Here is a 21,985-nt window from a genome sequence, read left to right as displayed (position 1 = left end):
TCAAATACTGTATGAGGCTGATTATCCGGACTATATGGGAAGGCCCCATCTGGATAAGCTCGACATCCAGATTAGCCGACTTTTTACGTGGGAAGTACAAAAATTAATATTTACTGTACAATCTTTTTGAATCACAACCAACGTAATTTGAATTTGCACACACATTTCCACATCCACACACACATATTTGACATTCAGTACCTTCCTCCCTTGGGTAAAAGTGACCATGTCTTTTTGGGAATAAAGTATGCAATGCGTTATAAGCTGGAAGAAAATAAGGAGGTTGAAGCAGTTGAAAAACCAGACTTCAGGAGAGGACATTATGGTGACCTTAGAAATTTTTTTAGTGAGTATAATTGGACAGACTTGATGCTAGGCAAGGAAGTGAATGAGATGTATGGCAAGTTTTGTGAAATATATGATAAAGGCACAAAAAAATTTATACCAAAACAGAGATGCAGAACTAGGAAACAGGATTGGTTCAATAGAAATTGCGAGAGGGCTAGAGACCGAAAGACAAAAATGGAATCAATACAGGAAGAGGCCGAACCCCCAAACATACCAGCGATACAAAGATGCGAGAAACAACTACACGGCAGTGAGGAGAGAGGCAGAAAGAAATTTTGAAAAAGGGATTGCGGACAAATGTAAAACAGAACCAGGTCTATTCTATAAATTCATAAACAACAAATTGCAGGTAAAGGATAATATTCAGAGGTTGAAAATGGGAAATAGATTCACGGAAGATGAAAAGGAAATGTGTGAAACACTAAACGAAAAGTTCCAAAGTGTGTTTGTACAAAATGAAATCTTTAGGGAACCAGATACAATAAGAATTCCAGAGAACAACATAGAACACATAAAGGTGTCTAGAGACGAAGTGGAAAAAATGCTCAAGGAGCTCGGTAAGAACAAAGCAGCTGGCCCAGATGGCGTTTCACCATGGGTTCTGAGAGAATGTGCATCTGAGCTCAGCATTCCACTTCACCTGATCTTTCAGGCATCCCTGTGTACAGGAATCGTAGCAGACGGGTGGAAACAGGCTAACATAGTTCCAATCTACAAAAGTGGCAGCAGGGAAGACCCCCTCAATTATAGACCTGTATCATTGACAAGTGTAATAGTGAAAGTATTGGAAAAACTAATCAAAACTAAATGGGTAGAACACCTGGAGAGAAATGATATAATGTCAGACAGACAGTATGGTTTTCGATCTGGAAGATCCTGTGTATCAAATTTACTCAGTTTCTATGATCGAGCAACAGAGATATTACAGGAAAGAGATGGTTGGGTTGACTGCATCTATCTGGACCTAAAAAAAGGCTTTCGACAGAGTTCCACATAAGAGGTTGTTCTGGAAACTGGAAAATATTGGAGGGGTGACAGGTAAGCTTCTATCATGGATGAAAAATTTTCTGACAGAAAAATGAGGGCAGTAATCAGAGGCAATGTATCGGACTGGAGAAATGTCACAAGTGGAGTACCACAGGGTTCAGTTCTTGCACCAGTGATGTTTATTGTGTACATAAATGATCTACCAGTTGGCATACAGAATTATATGAACATGTTTGCTGATGATGCTAAGATAATAGGAAGGATAAGAAATTTAGATGATTGTCATGCCCTTCAAGAAGACCTGGACAAAATAAGTAGATGGAGCACCACTTGGCAAATGGAATTTAATGTTAATAAATGTCATGTTATGGAATGTGGAATAGGAGAACATAGACCCCACACAACCTATATATTATGTGAGAAATCTTTAAAGAATTCTGATAAAGAAAAAGATCTAGGGGTGGTTCTAGATAGAAAACTATCACCGGAGGACCATAAAGAATATTGTGCAAGGAGCCTATGCTACGCTTTCTAACTTCAGAATTGCTTTTAAATACATGGATGGCGATATACTAAAGAAATTGTTCATGACTTTTGTTAGGCCAAAGCTAGAATATGCAGCTGTTGTGTGGTGCCCATATCTTAACACTTTCGCGTTCCACAGACTGACTATCTCGTCACTCATTTTTCTACTGAATGGGTTCCAACGACGCAATACTGAGTCACTCATTAAAATATTTTTTAAAAATTTAAATTTTATCAGATCAATCTGGTAGTGGTTTTAAAATAAGCGCCTTTAGATTGCACACAATTTGATACCAAAATCAAAGATATAACATGAAACTTGATGTCCAAACACTTGAAATATTATAAATAGGCCTATGGTCCGAATATTAAAATATTTGTTAAAATTCTATTTATTGTCCTATTATCTTGGGACTTGTTTTAAAATGTGCGCCTTTTTATTGCGAACAATTTGATACCAAAATTAAAGATGTAACACAAATATTTATGTCAGAACACTGGAAAGATATAAATAAATTTGTGATGATGAGCGTCCAGAATTAAAATATTTGTTAAAAATCCAGTTATTGCTCTATTATTCTGGGACTAGTTTTAAAATAATCGCCTTTTTATTGCGAACAATTTGATACCAAAATGAGCGACGTAGCACGAAATTTGATGTTATCAAATTGAACGAGTTGAACATTAGGTTGCAATGTACAAAATGGTGCTCGTTCACGGGTAACTTTAGGCTTTTCTGCAGGGTGGCACTCCAGCCTTTTGTACATTTTATTCATACACATCTGTAGGGAATTTAATTGCGAACACAATGATACCAAAACGAGCAACGTAGCACGAGAATTAGGGTAAAAAAATGGAACGGGAATGCACATGTTACTGATTTTGTGCGTTTTTGCCGACTTTACGCTTTGCAGTTGGGAGTCACACTAGGCTTTTGGACATTATATTTATACACACCTGTAGAGAAATTAATTGCGAACACAATGATACCAAAACGAGCGACGTAGCACGAGAATTAAGGTGAGAAAGCTGGAACGAGTATACACATTTGGGTGTCACCGCGCGCTTACCCGCACGGAGGGGCTACCTACCCCCTGTCAACCGCGAGTTTCCACGGAGCGCGAAAGTGTTAAGAAGCACATCAACAAACTGGAAAAGGTGCAAAGACATGCTACTAAGTGGCTCCCAGAACTGAAGGGCAAGAGCTACGAGGAGAGGTTAGAAGCATTAAACATGCCAAAACTAGAGGACAGAAGAAAAAGAGGTGATATGATCACTACATACAAAATAGTAACAGGAATTGATAAAATCGACAGGGAAGATTTCCTGAGACCTGGCACTTCAAGAACAAGAGGTCATAGATTTAAACTAGCTAAACACAGATGCCGAAGAAATATAAGAAAATTCACCTTCGCAAATAGAGTGGTAGACGGTTGGAACAAGTTAAGTGAGAAGGTGGTGGAGGCCAAGACCGTCAGTAGTTTCAAAGCGTTATATGACAAAGAGTGCTGGGAAGACGGGACACCATGAGCGTAGCTCTCATCCTGTAACTACACTTAGGTAATTACACTTAGGTAATTACACACTGGTGAAAGAACACCTAAAGGTGAACGAAATAATGACTGCCAATCCACAAGAAGTTGACATAATAGCACTACAAATCTGCCATGAGGATGATAAACTAATGATCATAAATGCATATAGTCCAACGCTGAGCAGCACATGGTCAAAGGAGGAGCTAGATAGTAAACGAGAAAGTCTTATAACAATAATGAGAGAGATCATAGCAAGAGCGGATAACGATAGTTCACGACTGTTGATAGTCGGCGACTTTAACTTGAAATCCATAGACTGGGAAGCATATGAAGCTTAAACAGAAGATTTCTGGACCTGTAAATTTGTAGACCTCATCCTGGAGACTTTTTTTTTTTTTTTTTTTTTTTTTTTAGATATATACAAGAGTTGTTACATTCTTGTACTACAGCCACTAGTACGCGTAGCATTTCGGGCAGGTCCCTGGAATAGGATCCCCTGCCGCGAAGAATCGTTTTTTCATCCAAGTACACATTTTACTGTTGCGTTAAACAGAGGCTACAGTTAAGGAATTGCGCCCAGTAAATCCTCCCTGGCAGGATACGAACCCATGACATAGCGTTCGCGGAACGCCAGGCGAGTGTCTTACCATTACACCACGGAGACTGCCATTCTTGTATCAACATGTTAAACAAGCTATAAGGATGAGGGAAGGGGACGTTCCCTCTATGCTAGATTTTATATTTACCAGGAAGGAGAAAGAAATATTTGACATTCAGTACCTTCCTCCCTTGGGTAAAAGTGACCATGTCTTTTTGGGAATAAAGTATGCAATGCGGTATAATCTGGAAAAAAATATGAAGGTTGATGCAATTGAAAAACCTGACTTTAGGAGAGGACATTATGGCAACCTTAGAAATTTTTTTAGTGAGTATAATTGGACAGATTTGTTGCTAGGCAAGGAAGTGAATGAGATGTATGTCAAGTTTTGTGAAATATATGATAAAGGCACAAAAAAATTTATACCAAAACAGAGAAGCAGAACTAGGAAACAGGATTGGTTCAACAGAAAGTGCGAGAGGGCCAGAGACCAAAAGACACAAAAATGGAATCAATACAGGAAGAGGCCAAACCCCCAAACATACCAGCGATACAAAGATGTGAGAAACAACTACACAGCAATGAGGAGAGAGGCAGAAAGAAATTTTGAAAAAGGGATTGCAGACAAATGTAAAACAGAACCAGGTCTATTCTATAAATTCATAAACAACAAATTGCAGGTAAAGGATAATATTCAGAGGTTGAAAATGGGAAATAGATTCACGGAAAATGAAAAGGAAATGTGTGAAATATTAAACAAAAAGTTCCAAAGTGTGTTTGTACAAAATGAAATCTTCAGGGAACCAGATACAATAAGAATTCCAGAGAACAACATAGAGGTGTCTAGAGACGAAGTGGAAAAAATGCTCAAGGAGCTAAATAAGAACAAAGCAGTTGGTCCAGATTGAGTTTCACCATGGGTTCTGAGAGAATGTGCACCTGAGCTCAGCATTCCTCTTCAACTGATTTTTCAGGCATCCCTGTTTACAGGAGTTGTAGCTGATGTGTGGAAAAAGGCTAACATAGTTCCAATCTACAAAAGTGGAAGCAGGGAAGACCCCCTTAATTATAGACTGGTATCATTGACAAGTGTAATAGTCAAAATATTGGAAAAAATAATTAAAACTAAATGGGTAGAACACCTGGAGAGAAATGATATATTATCAGACAGACAGTATGGTTTTCGATCTGGAAGATTCTGTGTATCGAATTTACTCAGTTTCTATGATCGAGCAACAGAGATATTACAGGAAAGAGATGGTTGGGTTGACTGCATCTATCTGGACCTAAAAAAGGCTTTCGACAGAGTTCCACATAAGAGGTTGTTTTGGAAACTGGAAAATATTGGATGGGTGACAGGTAAGCTTCTAACATGGATGAAAAATTTTCTGATTGATCGAAAAATGTGGGCAATGATCAGAGGCAATGTATCGGACTGGAGAAATGTCACAAGTGGAGTACCACAGGGTTCAGTTCTTGCACCAGTGATGTTTATTGTGTACATAAATGATCTACCAGTTGGCATACAGAATTATATGATCATGTTTGCTGATAATGCTTAGATAATAGGAAGGATAAGAAACTTAGATAATTGTCATGCCCTTCATGATGACCTGGACAAAATAAGTATATGGAGCGCCACTTGGCAAATGGAATTTAATGTTAATAAATGCCATGTTATGGAATGTGGAATAGGAGAACATAGACCTCACACAATCTATATATTATGTGAGAAATCTTTAAAGAATTCTGATAAAGAAAGAGATCTAGGGGTGGTTCTAGATAGAAAACTATCACCTGAGGACCACATAAAGAATATTGTGCGAGGAGCCTATGCCACGCTTTCTAACTTCAGAATTGCTTTTAAATACATGGATGGTGATATACTAAAGAAATTGTTCACGACTTTTGTTAGGCCAAAGCTAGAATATGCAGCTGTTGTGTGGTGCCCATATCTTAAGAACCACATCAACAAACTGGAAAAGGTGCAGACATGCTACTAAGTGGCTCCCAGAACTGAAGGACAAGAGCTACGAGGAGAGGTTAGAGGCATTAAATATGCCAAAACTAGAAGACAGGAGAAAAAGAGGTGATATGGTCACTACATACAAAATAGTAACAGGAATTGATAAAATCGATAGGGAAGATTTCCTGAGACCTGGAACATTTAGAACAAGAGGTCATAGATTTAAACTAGCTAAACAGAGATGCCAAAGAAATATAAGAAAATTCACTTTCGCAAACAGAGTGGTAGACGGTTGGAACAAGTTAGGTGAGAAGGTGGTGGAGGCCAAGACCGTCAGTAGTTTCAAAGCGTTACATGACAAAGAGTGCCGGGAAGACGGGACACCACGAGCATAGCTCTCATCCTGTAACTACACTTAGGTAATTACACACACATACATTGTATAATTAATGGCAAACAATCCTAATGTACCAGAATGTAAATAGGCAACAAATTAAAAACAATCAAGATGATACCTACCAAAATATGGCATAGCTCTTAGCTCACTGTAAGCTGTGATAATCAAATACACAAGGTACAGCATATATAATGACCCCGTCACGAAGAAAAATATCTTGAATTTCTGAAAGGAGAAATAACACACTTATAATATAGTTAAGAAAAATAAATACAAAATTCTGATGCAGGTGATAAATAAAATGGCAAATAAGTTTTGAAGTCATTTGATCCAAAACTTGATTACTGTACATATAGAATAAACCCAGCATTGAATGTAATGAAACGCCATTTTCTGGGTGAGTCCCGGAGGCTCCCGGAGCTATCCAGGCTGATATGTATATCCCTATACTTTAGCATCCATCAGTGTGAATGGAGTTCTAGGCCTACCGGGGACCACAGCCAGAACCAGGGACCCCCCCTCAGAGAGGCAGAAGGAGCAATGGCCTATAGAAATGCACGTGGGATTTTTAGCATTCTATATCTGCCATCGACCAGGACAGGCACCCAGAAAGGTAAGCACCTCAAAACAAACCCCTAGTCTGGATTAAATGACAAAAATTGGCCATACGCCAGCCAGTAGACAGAACTTCCCAAATGAAAACAAGCAAGCAAGCATGATGTCACATGAGCTGCACTGCATGTCTGCGCAAACAATTCTCCTAATGTACTAGAATGTAAATAGGCAACAAATTAAAAACAATCAAGATGATACCTACCAAAATATGGCATAGCTCTTAGCTCACTGTAAGCTGTGGTAATCAAATACACAAGGTACAGCATATATAATGACCCCATCACGAAGAAAAACATCTTGAATTTCTGAAAGGAGAAATAACATACACTTATAAGAGAGTTAACCCTTAAAGTGCACATCACGTCATATGACGTGTTGGAAGTTGTTCCAGTCAACTGCGCTTCACGTGTATGGGTACTGCGCACGATTTGAATGTCCCGTGGTGTAGCTGGGGTTCCCATACGCTGCCCAGGGGCTATAGTAAACAGCGGCCATTTTGAAAAAAATTCCCGCTCACGAACCGAAGGCGTGGGAGGCATCAGTTTAGCGAGAGTCACCATGGCGAGCGCACGGTCAAACACCTCTCGGGCACGCACCACGCAATCCCTCACCCCAGAGCAAATAGCCCACGAATTATTCTCCGAAGGTGAAGAAAGTGTGTTTGATGATTCAGACAACGATGAGGATTATACACAGTTGTCGGGTGATAGTAGCAGCAGCAGTGAGAGTGACAATGACCGGCGTGCCATGGCGAGGCCTCTACGCTCACCCATGCCTCCTCGCCCAGTTTCTACCCCAATTCTACCACGACCTCACAGTTGCTGTGGATATTTACTGTTTGAGGGTGATGAGTCAGAGGGAGGTGACTCCTTTTCTGGGTTTAGTGACTCAGATCATAGTTTTATTGAGCCTGTGGCTGGTACCAGTGGTGTAACTGGGCGAGAAATTGTTGCGTCAGCAGCATCTCGCCCAGCCAAGCGCCACCGCATGGCACCATGTGAGGGACCAAGACCCTCGTGTTCACGTGCACCCACCTCACGTGCACCCACCTCACCTGCACCCACCTCACGTGCACCCACCTCACCTGCACGTAGCCGCCGTGCTTCTCGCAGACGATATTCAGCTCCTGGTCGCCGGTATGCATCGCTTCCTCGCCGTCTTTCCTCTGCATCTCGCAGGACGCCTGGTGTACTTGTGTGGAGTGATGGTGACGATTTTATTCCTAATATTCTTCACTTTGACGATAAAGATGTAGGGATTACAAACCTTTTCCTTAATCAAGGTGAGGACATGGCTGAGATGGAATATTTTACAGCATTCTATGATGAATCACTCATGGAATATATTGTACACCAAACGAACCTGCATGCTGCTTATCTGATTGAGAGGCAAATCACAGAATTTTCACGACTGCAGCATTGGAAAAATACCACAGTTGCGGAAATGTATGTGTTTTTGGCACTCTGTTGATGAAGCACTGTCACAAACATGCAATAAGTGACTATTGGAGCAAGGACCATACAGTGCCAACACCTTTATTCGGGAAATATATGTCACGAGACAGGTTTTAGATACTCCTCAGGTGTCTACATTTTGGAAGTGTTCAGGACCGAACAGATGATGATAGACTGTGGCGAGTGAGGCACTACATGAACGAGGTTATTGGAAAATTCAGAGATTTTTACGTACCAGCACAGAAGCTGGTGGCGAATCTCTCGTACTTTTCAAGAGACGTGTTCCATTCAAGCAGTACATTCCCTCAAAACGAAACCGATTTGGCCTGAAATTTTTTGTTCTTTGTAATTGTGAGACAGGATATGTGTTACACATAATTCTGTACTCGGCTAGTGATGTAGACATTCCCGGTAACGACGAACATGGATTCTCGGGGAGTATAGCGAACTCCATAATGGCTCCGTGGATGAACAAGGAACACATTTTATACACGGATAATTACTATACAAGTCCCTTGCTAGCTAGGTTCTTGCTAGAAAATAGAACCGGATTGGTTGGTACAGTCAAGCCACAACGAAGGGAAATGCCTGTGTTTGACAACGACATTGCAGTTGGTGAGTGTCAGAGAAGGAAAAGTGATAACTTTCTGTCAGTTTGATGGAAAGACAAAAGAGAGGTGAACTTGTTGACAACAATTCATGATGGAAAAATGGTGAACAATGGGAAAGTGAACCATAAAACAAAGGCACCACTGTATAAGCCAGACTGTGTTTTAGACTATAATATCAACATGCGGTTGATTGATAAATCAGATATGATGATTGGCACTGCAGAGTGTGTGCGGAAAACATGTAGGTGGACGAAAAAAGTGTTCTTCCATCTTGTGGACATGAGCATGCTGAACTGTTTCAACATGTACCTTGTGAGAACTGGACGTAAGCCCACTTTCCGTGCCTTTGTATTTGATGCCGCAATACAGTTATTAGGAAAGTTTGCAAAAGATGTCCCAGGGATTCAGCGGCCCATCATAAACCCACTGTTGCAGCATGCTGGTACTCCACGCCTCGCTCACACTGAAGGCTTCCTAGCATACAGACTCAAGTATTTGCCACCAGCTGGGAAGCGTGCAATAGCCCAATGTGATTGCTTGGTGTGTAAAACAACGACACGTAGAGATCAGAAACCGAAGCTTGTGCAAACATGGTGTGAAACGTGTGGTATCCCATTATGTGCTGTCGACTGCTTCATTGACTACCACAGTCTAGAAAACTTCTAAGTGTGCTTCAAAGTGTGTATAGCGTGTGCGTGTGTGTAAATATCTAAAAATATAAGCAGAACATACAATATAATAGACTGTAACGACACATTATATTGCCGTAATTGAAAACATTTGTGCGCGCCTGTGTATACTCAAATATGCAACAATTATTGATATAAAATATGTTAAAACATTATAAGGAACACAATGTGAAAAAAATTTGGATAAATGCGCCTAGACATTGTAAATAAATAGCGCGAAAATATATTTGTGGCAACTCTGGCTGCTTGAGGACCGCGCGCAACGCCTCGGGGGCGTGTACTGCACGAGCGAGCATGCAGATTGTGACGTCATCGCTCATCTTGTCGGTTCTATTGCAACAAAAGTAAGTACAATAGAATTTTTATTTTATTTTTCCCATGATCAGTGAACACAACTCAACAGATTAGCAAGAATTTTTTTGTTTTTTTTTCAAAATTACATGCGCCTGTGGGGAACCAAGGATATTATACCCCTAGCATGTTAAGGGTTAAGAAGGGATCTGGGAGCCCCAGATCCCAACACCAATAATCCACCCACCAGTTCTGAGGCTGGAAGTCAAAAACACGTGAAAACAACTGACCGGAGGGAGGGAGGGTCGTCGGGGAGCCTCCGGGACTCACCCAGAAATTGGCGTTTCATTACATTCGATGCTGGTTTTCTAGGGAGAGCCCCTTCAGCTTCCCGGAGCTACTTCACCGAAGACAAAAACACAGGGACTCACCCCGGGAGGCAGTTAGTGCTCATATCTCAACTCGAAGTTGAGGCAACAGGCTGCAACCGCCAACCCAAAGTGACACAGGCCCAACTAGGCCCAGGAGCATTCACGAGGTAGCATGCAGCCAGGATCCTGTTCTTCCGCCAAAAACCCTGTGCCCGAATGTCAGCCCAGGACATGTTACCAAAGATGGCAGGAAGCGCAGCAAACTTATTAATGTCATGGGCACGGGGATAGACCACAGGCTGGCTAGATTGAATATCCTTGCGGATGACCTGAGCAACCCGAACCCAAAAACAGGGAAGAAGGAAAACCGGATCAACCCAAAGCGCATCCCCGGCCACTGAGGCTGTGGTGCGCAAATAACAGCAGAGAGCCACAACCGGACGCAACACATGATGCACCCCTGGCCTGACCAACCACGCACCAACAACCCAATGACCCCTCCAGAAAGCAGTAGTCTCATTCTTCGCCAGAAAAGGAGACGGCTGCAACTGAACAAACCTATCACCACGGCCAAAAGAGCAGAAATCCCTGCACTGGAGGAGAGCATGAAGCTTCCCAACCCGACACCCAGAGGCCAATGCCTACAAGAAAAGAGCTTAGGAAAAACAATTCTGAACCGAAGGGGCCACAACAAACTGAGGCGACGACAGGAATGAGAGTGCTCTATCCAAAGACCAGGACGGCTCATGCGACACATGAGCAGGCCGGAGGTGAAACAACGCTAAAGACAGCTTGCGAAATGGTGCAGAAGTAACATCAATACCGAGAGCAAGCTGCAGCAGCTCCGCCAACACCGCACGATGTGAGGTGACAGTATTCGGCATAAAATGACGGTACTGAAACAGCCATAAGATAAAGGCCAAAACAACCTGACCATATAGTGAAGTACAGCGACAAAGAGACAAAAAGAAATGGAAGGGTTCTTCAAAATTTCTACCAGGAAACTTCATACTGTCGCCGAGAACGAAGCCCGCAGATGGAACACCATCAGAGAAGCCACCTGATCACCATATGGATGGTGATGGACCCGAGTCAAAAAGACCAAACGCGAAGACTCAAGGAGTGAACCAATCTTGTAATGGACCGGATCGATCTGTTGAAAGAGGCGGAGCTGCGGAAAACCTTCTGGTTCGGACACCAACCAAGCAGCGCTTGAAACCAAGGCTGGTCCAGCCACCATGGGGCCAAAAGGACAACTCTCCCTTAGTAAGTCTCCAAGCAAGCTAGGACCTGGAGCAACAGCTGAATCAGGGGAAAGAGGTACAGGAACCCCCCCCCCCTCAACCAGTCCTGCCAGAAGGCGTCGATTCCAACAGCCTCATGGTCAGGGAAGGGTGCCACGTATACCAGAAGGTGCCTTGACCATGCAGACGCAAAGAGGTCCACTTCCAGGCGCCCGAACGTCTAGCAGAGCCAACTGAATGAGTCAGCATCGACCATCCATTCCGAGTACAGGGGAATGACAGGGACAGGCCATCCTCCAGGACATTGGACAACCCCCCCCCTCCACTGGATCACTGCGCCGACCAGATGCAGAAGGTTCTGAAGGTGGCGTCGGCTCCGAAACTGATACCGGTGGCCTACCCTGACAAGTAGAACCCTGAGCCCTGGCACAACCCCTCCGGGAAGAACCCACCCGGGACCCCCAGAGAACCAACAAGTCAGACATCGGACGACAGTTGGAAGAAGCCGCCTGCATATACTGCTCAATCGCAGAGTCCGCAAACAGCAAAGGACAAAAGGGCGAAGACAACTCAAGAGCCAGGGTCCAATCAGATTCCAAGGAAGAAGCGAGCACAACCTGTCGACATGCGAGACATGCAGTGAAAAACCGTGAGAGCGCATCCTGCAGGATCGGCACAAGCAGCTTCAAAAGCACAGACGACGCATGAGCAGCAGAGACCAAGGCCCCAGACCCAGGAACGGCCCCAAGCGCCTCTACATCCTCCACAAGCCAATCTTTAAGACAGCTCCAGGAGGAAAAAGAAACGCAAAACCGAAGCCAACAAGCTACGAGCATGCAAGTCCTCAGTCAAGCTCGGCTGACAGGGAAGGAACCTGCACGTGAAGCTGAATTGCGCCCACATCTCACAGAAGGGCAGGAGCGAATAGACACTCATTAAGGTGCTCAAAGTCACCCCCTCCCCCCAGATAAACCAGGACCACAGTCAACGCCTTGCACCATGGAACTGAAGGAACCGCAGGGATACAGAACCGAACCCTGGGAGGATCCGAACCCAAATCCAACTCGTACGTAGAGGGGGGGGGGAAGGAAAATCACTCCTTGTAACAGTAAGTCCCGCTCTGAGGGTCGGAAAATCCAGCTGGGGTCCAACAGGGCCCAAGGCCCCCAAGTCAGTTCCTCCCCAACCCCGGAAACCTCCACATCAGGCCCAGGGGGAGAGTCATCCTCCAAAGCCCCGGCATCATAAGAAAAAGCTGGAGCAGCCGAAAGCAGGAAGAGAGGGGAAGAGCCCACTGGTCAGACCCCAGAGCTATGGCCAGAAGAACAGACTTGAATGCCTCTGTCGCCACCCCGGAAAGGGCAACCCCTGAAACCGCCAGTCTCAGAAACCCCTAAGCCCTGGCCCGACCCCGAAGCCCTGAGACGCTTGGGAACTGGAAGCAGGAAGGGGGGAGAGGAACAGAATGAACCACAGCAGAGAAAGAACGTGGGGACGATAACTGAACCAAGGCTGATGCGACTAACACCAGGTCCCTATAAGCAAAGCGGAGCAGCCTCGGGGCATCCGGGGAAGCAACCAACCTAGCACATTGCAGCAACCTAAACCTAGCAAGCTATATGCGAGCCGCGTCCACCCGAATAATGTCATCATCAGATTGGGTGAATTGAGTCACAAACAAGCAACAATGCTTGCAGGACTCTGGGTCAAAGGTGTCACCGACCCAACAGGTAGCATAATGGAAGAAAAAACTATGAGCGTCACCCTGAAACAAGGGGACAAAGTAACCCTCAAACTTGCACAAGGCTAGAGGGGACCCATGCAGGGATCCCATCCATCAGACTCTGTATTCCTCGATGGGGGTTTCCCAGAGCCCCTAGACTGGTACTGTAGACACTTCATTATCCGGGATTCAAATATCCGGAAAACGCCCTTATACGGCCAAAATCGTGACCAGATAAAGTTATCTCAATATCCGGCCAAAATGTCCATGGAAGCCGGATAAAAAATCGGAGCCGGTTAACTTGCTGCTGTTCAGCCGCATGGTGTAGGAAGGGGTAGAGTGGGTGGGTGGTGTTGGGAGAGAGGGGAGCTTTGGGAGGGACCACCTGGGGGATAACGGCCAGGGAGGGAGGGAGTTGGTCAGGGAGGGAGGGAGGGAGGGAGATGATCTGGAAGGGAGGGAGGGAGATGATCAGGAAGGGAGGAAGGGAGATGATCAGGAAGGGAGGGAGGAAGTTGGTCAGGGAGGAAGGGAGTTGGTCAGGGAGAGAGGGAGTTAGTCAAGAAGGGAGAGAGGGAGTTGGTCAGGAAGGGAGGGGGGAGGAGTTGGTCAGGAAGGGAGGGGGGGGGGGAGTTGGTCAGGAAGGGAGGGGGAGGGAGTTGGTCAGGAAGGGAGGGAGTGAGTTGGTCAGGAAGGGAGGGAGGGAGAGAGTTGGTCAGGAAGGGAGGGGGGGGAGTTGGTCAGGAAGGGAGGGAGGGAGGGAGTTGGTCAGGAAGGGAGGGGGAGTGAGTTGATCAGGGAGGGAGGGAGGGAGGGAGGGAGGGAGTTGGTCAGAGAGGGAGGGAGGGAGTTGGTCAGGGAGGGAGGGAGGGAGGGAGTTGGCCAGGAAGGGAGGGGGGGGAGTTGGTCAGGAAGGGAGGGGGGGGAGTTGGTCAGGAAGGGAGGGGGGGAGTTGGTCAGGAAGGGAGGGGACTGAGTTGGTCGGGACGGGAGGGAGGGAGTTGGTCAGGAAGGGAGGGAGGGAGTTGGTTAGGAAATGATTTCGGGGCTTTTTAGTGTCCCCGTGGCCCGGTCCGCGACCAGGCCTCCACCCCCAGGAAGCAGCCCTTGACAGCTAACACCCAGGTCCCTATTTTACTGCTAGGTAACAAGGGCATAGGGTGAAAGAAACTCTGCCCATTGTTTCTCACCGGCGCCCGGGATCGAACCCAGGACCACAGGATCACAAATCCAGCGTGCTGTCCACTCGGCCGACCGGCTCCCCGGGCTGCGCAGACAAGCAGCGCGGCAGCGGTGAATGACATCTGCTTGCCTACTTGTTTCCCTTGTTTACTTTTTGGGAGTTTTGTTTTTCCATTCAGTCTTGGGTTTTTGCGATTTCCTACCATGTGGGAAATAGTTTTTGAGATGTTTTGAGATGCCTACCTTTCTGGGCGGCCTAACCCTAGTCGATGGCAGATGGAATAGTCTCAAGTACAAGGGTTTTTTCTAGTGGACCATTGTTCCCTGTGCCTCTCTGTGGGGAGCCAAGTTCTTGTCCCCGGTAGGCAGAACTCCATTGACTGAAACCCCAGACTAATACAGTATAGCGCATATCAGTCCGATAGCACCAGGGAGCTAATGGGGCTCCCCAGAGAAATACTTGTATCATAAATGATTTATTGTAGTAGACGGAAACTGGCCATCTAGAAACATGCTCTGGCCACCTACCAGCTTGTGGTAATTCACACGTGGTTCTCTTGGGAAGGGAGAGGCCACTCTGGCTGGTGTTGGGTTTAAGTGGGTTTCATGCTGTGAGGGAGGGAAGGAGGGAGGGAGGGAGGCAGTGAGGGTGGGAGGGAGGCAGTGAGGGTGGAAGGGAGAGGGGTAGTGAGGAAGGGAAAAGTAGTGAGAGAGAGAGTGAGGGAAAGTAGTAAGGGAGGAAGGGAGAGAGGTAGTAAGAGAGGGGAAGATACAGTGAGGGGGAGAGAGAGGCAGCAAGGGAGGTAGGGAGATTTCACTGAGAAAATTATTAATTTCAACCTGTCATATGAAGGGAATTTAAATGTAAATATTCTTTTTACCCATTAGTTTTAAGCTTTAGTCATTAGTGTTTTTTCCTGCCCGAAACGCTTTGCGTAATAGTGGCTTTAGGCATTGTATGTACTAGCTCTATCTATAAAGCCAACAAACTTTGTAAAATCTCTTTATGTATGTACCTTTACCTAAATAAAAATTATTATTATTATTATTATTATTATTATTATTATTATAGTAAATGGGTGATATGATTTCAAATATTTCCACCACTTTGTGAACGCTGTCCCAATTTTGTTCCACTTGATATTAGCATTCTATATTACCAGTATATCTGAATAAGTTTTTAATATCAGTGTGTTTCTGTTACATAACACATGTTTATTTGTATAGCCTTTGAGTGATACCAACAAAAGAATGTTGGGTAATAGTTTTGCAGAGGCAAGAGGTGACATGGCTGCAGAAAGAACTAATTCTAGCATCTTAACCTTATGAGGTAAATATTTGTTAGGTTACCATATATTTATGAGATACTGTAGTTATTTCTTTCCATACAATAAGGAAGGGGAATTACTGCTGCCTTATTTTGGGAGGTCATCTTATCTGGCGAATATAGGCCTAAACCTGAATTACACTTCAAGATTTTAGGGGGTCGACCTATGTGCCGAATCAATTTGTACGCCAGCATATACGGAACTCTTCATGTTTTAATATAATTTCTATCATGTCATGCATGTTGAGGATCTCACCTGGAAGTGGTTGGTTTCTAATGCAGCAGAGTACAATGGATCCCAAAGTTCATTATATTTTTGTAGTGCTGCCATTACAACTACCGTCAGCCATAACAATCCAACAATACACAACTTAGGCAAATAAAATGATGCAAACGAACGCTCATTCTGGAAAAAACAGAGTTTATACATTAATAAGAAATGGCCAAAAAATTAGTGGGCTAGTATACATGGAGAATATTGTAAAAGATTTAACAGTCAAGAGCTCTTACCTATATGTGTTTGTGCATAGGGAGGATTAGCTCATAGGGCACACCTTTAAATTTTCAGGTATCTAGTGCAATACTACTATAAATTTTGTATGAGTTTGTCGAATCAATTTTAAAACATGTGGATAAAATCAGGTTTAACCCTTAACCCTCAAACCGCTAGGGGCCCAAATGGAATTCACACCCACAGTCGCAACAAAAAAAAAAAATCCAAAAAATTCTTTCGTCTTATAGAAGTGTTCATTTTTGTTCCTTGATCACGGAAAAAATAACAAAAAAATCGTAGGTGGCATATTTTAGCCGCAATAGGGTAGGAAAGTGTGGCAAAAAAGGGGCGTTGGCAGAGCCTTCGCCAGACGAGGTCTACTCCGCCCGAGCTGTCAGACGACAGTTGCCACAAATATATTATTACCTAATTATTTCATTGTCTCTGATTGATTTTTTCTTAGTTTTTTTGCAGTAATATTATTCCATACAGTGAATTGTGGTATATTTATATTATAAAATGTGTGAACCATCGCTGTACTCAAAATTATGGAGTGCATATTAGTGATTCAATTATTATGTTCATAAAACAATAAACAAATAGTTTTGCTATTGTTACACTATATACACAGGTTATATATAAGTATTTGCATGTTTTGTACACCATAACGAACTACTAAGTTGGTCTTGTGAGTCAAAAAGCAACGAGCAGTGACCGCCAAACACCAGCGAGCCACTCACTGCCACTCCCTCCCTCAACACCACCTCACTCACCCTCATTCACCTCCCACAATACTTTTTCTGTATTTATTCAGTATACACAGACGTTACATATACGTATTTACATGTTTTGTTCACCATAACTGTACATCTAAGCTTGTATGGTGAGTAAAGGCCATAAGACGAAGCTACTCACACAGTCAGCTGATCGGCGGCCGCCCTCAAGGCCAGACGCACTAATATTTGTCCTCCAACAATATTGTTTGTGGTGTTATTACGCTATATACACAAATTATATATAAGTATCTACCTGTTTTATTCACCATACCTGAACAAATAAGCTGGTATGGTGCCCAAAGATCATAGTGGCCATCTGTAAACAACATGCCAAGTCGTGCAGACGACGCTCCTCCCTCACCAAAATGGCGGCTCCCAACCTACTCCTCTCGCTGTTATCTCACACTATACACACGTTATATATAAGTATCTACATTTGTGTTCACCATATCGAACCACTAAGCTGGCATGGTGAGTGCAGTCAATAAATGGTGACCACACACAGTCAGAAAACGACACCACAACCCTCATTCCCACAGCCTTACTCCTCCCTCCATGGAGCACAGCGCTAAATATCACCACAATCCTGCTATTATCAGAATCCTGGTCAGTTTTTATCACAGTCAGGGGGTTTTATATAATACTATCATCGCTAAATAATAGCAGTATCATTTATATTATGGTATTTGTAGGCGATGCTGTGGTCACAAGCTGAACAGCGGTGCTGTGAGCTCGTGCTGCGTGCGCCAGCCTTGGTGGCTTGCTCAATACTGACGCTTTAACACCCAAGAATGTTGGCCTGGATTTTTTTTCTAGGTGGCATCTGGCAACTATCGGTCGTGGCTGTACTATCTCATTCCCACAGCCTTACTCCTCCCTCCATGGAGCACAGCGCTAAATATCACCACAATCCTGCTATTATCAGAATCCTGGTCAGTTTTTATCACAGTCAGGGGGTTTTATATAATACTATCATCGCTAAATAATAGCAGTATCATTTATATTATGGTATTTGTAGGCGATGCTGTGGTCACAAGCTGAACAGCGGTGCTGTGAGCTCGTGCTGCGTGCGCCAGCCTTGGTGGCTTGCTCAATACTGACGCTTTAACACCCAAGAATGTTGGCCTGGATTTTTTTTCTAGGTGGCATCTGGCAACTATTGGTCGTGGCTGTACTATAGCTGCCCCTATCCCAGGCGGGGCGTTTAAATTATAGCGCTAGACACGAAATCATATATAAATGATGTGCGCGGTTTCAGTTTTGTCACTGATATCATTTATATATGATATGCGCGGTTTGAGGGGTTAAACCGCGCATATCATATATATATGATATCAGTGACAAAACCAAAACCGCGCACATCATTTATATATGCTTTCGTGTCTAGCACTATAATTTAAACGCCACGTCTGGGATAGGGGCAGCTATAGTACAGCCACGACCGATAGTTGCCAGATGCCACCTAGAAAAAAAATCCAGGCCAACATTCTTGGGTGTTAAAGCGTCAGTATTGAGCAAGCCACCAAGGCTGGCGCACACAGCACGAGCTCACAGCACCGCTGTTCAGTTTTTGACCACAGCATCGCCTACAATTGCCCTAATATACATGATACTGCTATTATTTAGCGATGATAGTATTATATAAAACCCCCTGACTGTGATAAAAACTGACCAGGATTCTGATAATAGCAGGATTGTGGTGATATTTAGCGCTGTGCTCCATGGAGGGAGGAGTAAGGCTGTGGGAATGAGGGTTGTGGCGTCGTCTTGTCTGTCTGTCTGTGGCCACCTTTTATTGACTGCACTCACCATACCAGCTTAGTGGTTCGCTATGGTGAACACAAATGTAGATATTTATATATAACGTGTGTATAGTGTGAGATAACAGCAAGAGGAGTAGGTTGGGAGCCGCCATTTTGGTGAGGGAGATGCGTCATCTGCACGACTTGTCATCATGTTGTTTACTGGTGGCCACTATGGTCTTTGGGAACCATACCAGCTTATTTGTACAGGTATGGTGAATAAAACAGGTAGATACTTATATATAATGTGTGTATATAGCGTAATAACACCACAAACAATATTGTTGGAGGAGAAATATTAGTGCGTCTGGCCTTGAGGGCGGCCGTCACCAGCTGACTGTGTGAATAGCTACGTCTTTGTGACTTTACTCACCATACAAGCTTAGATGTACAGTTATGGTGAAGAAAACATGTAAATACGTATATATAACGTCTGTGTATAGTGAATAAATGCAAAAACAGTATTGTGGGAGGAGAATGAGGGTGAGTGAGGCGGTGTTGAGGGAGTGAGTGGCTCGCTGGTGTTTGGCGATCACTCCTCGTTGCTTTTTGACTCACAAGACCAACTTAGTAGTTCGTTATGGTGTACAAAACATGCAGATACTTATATATAACCTGTGTATATAGTGTAACAACAGCAAAACTATTTGTTTATTGTTTTATGAACATTATAATTGAATCACTAATATGTACACCATAATTTTGAGTACAGCGATGGTTCACACATTTTATAATATATATATACCACAATTCACTGTATGGAATAATATTACTGCAAAAAAACTAAGAAAAAATCAGAGACATTGAAATAATTAGGTAATAATATATTTGTGGCAACTGCCGTCTGACAGCTCGGGCGGAGTAGACCTCATCTGGCGAAGGCTCTGCCAACGCCCCTTTTTTGCCACACTTCCCTACCCTAGTGCGGCTAAAATATGCCACCTACGATTTTTTGGTTATTTTTTCCGTGATCAGGGAACAAAAATGAACACTTCTATAAGACGAAAGAATTTTTTGGATTTTTTTTTTGTTGCACCTGTGGGTGTTAATTCCATTTGGGCCCCTAGCGGTTTGAGGGTTAAATAAAAAAAAACCAGCGTTGAATGTAATGAAACACCATTTTCTGGGTGAGCCCCGGAGGCTCCCTGGAGCTTATCGGGCTAATGTATGTTATATTAGAACGGGACATTAGCTAAGGAGTTCAGACCTACCAGGGACCAGCGCCAGAACCTGGCCCCTTCAGAGAGGTTACAGGGAGCAATGACACTGGAAAACCCCCTTGTGGTTGGGGTTTTCCTTATCTGCCATCAACCAGGGTCAGGCACCCAGAAAGGTAGGCATGACAAAACAAACCCCACATGGTAAAAAACTAAAACAAAAAACCGAACAGAGAGGTTGAAACTCCCTACAATCCCAACGAAACAAGCAAACAAGCAAACATCACACTTTACTGCCGCGCCGATCGTCCGCGCAGCCCTCCCCACCCCAAGAGGAGGAGGGGGGAGCCTAGGACTTACCGCGCCGGCTGCCAAGCTTCAGTTCGAAAGCTAAGCTTCAACCAACGCAAAAAAAACGCCAACCGGTGGGAGGGAGGGTTGCCAGGGAGCCTCCGGGGCTCACCCAGAAAATGGTGTTTCATTACATTCAACGCTGGTTTTCTGTGGGGAGCCCCTACAGCTTCCTGGAGCTTCATACCCAAAGAGAAGGAAAAGAAAGGGCTAACCCGGGAGGCCGCTGTCACAAACTTCGCAACGCGAAGCCAAGACAACAGATTGCAACCTGTGACCCAAGGCAACAAGAACGCACAGGAGCAGACGCGCATAAAGAATGGGCGGCCAAGAACCTGTGCGACCCTAAATTCCCTGCGCTCGAAATGAGCCCTAGACGTCACCAACACAGCAACAAAAAGCTACAAACGTCCAAACAGCACGGGCTCAAAGACTAACCGCATGCTGGAAGACTGAAAAACTCTGCGGACGACCTGGGAGACCTGAGCCCTGAAACAGGGAACAAAGGGAACTGGATCAAACCAAAGTGCATCCCTAGACACGGTACGCAGGTAACGGCAAAAAGCGCAACTGGACAACACAGGACGCACCCCGGCCAAACCAATCAAGCATCAATAACCCAAGAACCCCCTCTGGAAACCAGACGTCTCGACCGTCGCCAGGACGGAGAAAGGCTGCACACGTACAAATCTACCACCAGTACCAAAGAGCAGAAACCTGAACCGAAGGGGCTACCACAAACTAAGGAGAAGATAAGAAGGCACCCTGATCAAGGACCAGGACAGCGCAGGCGACGCATGAGCAGGCCGGAGGTGAAACAAAACACGAGAAAGCATACGAAACACGGCAGATGTGACGTCCACCCTGAACGCAAGCCGGAGCGGCTCCGCCAGCACCACACAAAACGAGGCAACAGTAAGAAACATTAAATAACTGTAGTCCTGAAAACCGAAGAAAGGACAAGACAACCCGATGCAAAAGAGAAGACAACATACAAAGAGCAAGAAAAAGTGCATAGAAACACCAGGAACGTCATACCGTTGCCAAGACGAAGCTCGCAGGTGGGACACCATCAACAAGGCCACATGAACACAACAGAGATGGTGATACCCGCGTCAAAATACCAGACGCAAAGAGCCGAGAAGAAGCCGAACCAGCCACGTACAGGACCGATCCAACCTGCTGAAAGAGGCGGAGCTGCGGGAAAACACCCTGGGTTCGGATCCCTATCAAGTAGCGTCTGAAAAGGAAGCTGGGCCGGCCACCAAGGAACCATAAGTACTGCTCTCGTGGGAATGGGCTCCAACTGAGCCAGAACCCGAAGCAACAGCTGGACCAGGAGAAGAGGAACAGGGACCCCCACCTCGACCAGTCCTGCCGAAAAGCATCCACTGTGAACGCCTCGCAGGTGGATAAGGGCGCCACATAAAATGGGCGACGGCTGGCCAATCCGCGAGCGGAGGAATGAACCAACACAGCTGTCCGCCAGGATGCAGGACACACCCCGGACATGAATCTCACGGATAGCCAAACCCCTAGAATC

The 21,985-nt window shown here is 44.7% G+C and overlaps 1 protein-coding gene across 8 annotated transcripts in view; it reads right to left on the bottom strand.

Annotated features, from left to right (window-relative positions):
- Positions 1-21,985, bottom strand: part of LOC123758602 (transmembrane protein 181) — a 439,494-nt gene that overhangs the window by 96,201 nt on the left and 321,308 nt on the right. For 7 of the 8 annotated variants that reach the window (XM_069334329.1, XM_069334331.1, XM_045743045.2 and 4 more), the window contains 2 exons: positions 16,120-16,269; positions 6,479-6,581 (listed from right to left, as the gene is read on the bottom strand). In XM_069334329.1, coding sequence (XP_069190430.1) covers positions 6,479-6,581; positions 16,120-16,269 — 253 coding nt within the window. The remainder of the gene's footprint in view (positions 1-6,478; positions 6,582-16,119; positions 16,270-21,985) is intronic. The other variant, XM_069334330.1, reaches the window with a different exon arrangement.

Source organism: Procambarus clarkii, chromosome 31, assembly GCF_040958095.1.
Source record: "Procambarus clarkii isolate CNS0578487 chromosome 31, FALCON_Pclarkii_2.0, whole genome shotgun sequence".
Taxonomy (NCBI): Eukaryota; Metazoa; Arthropoda; class Malacostraca; order Decapoda; family Cambaridae; genus Procambarus; species Procambarus clarkii.
Note: the sequence above shows the minus strand (reverse complement) of the source record. Positions and strands in the feature narration are given on the sequence as shown.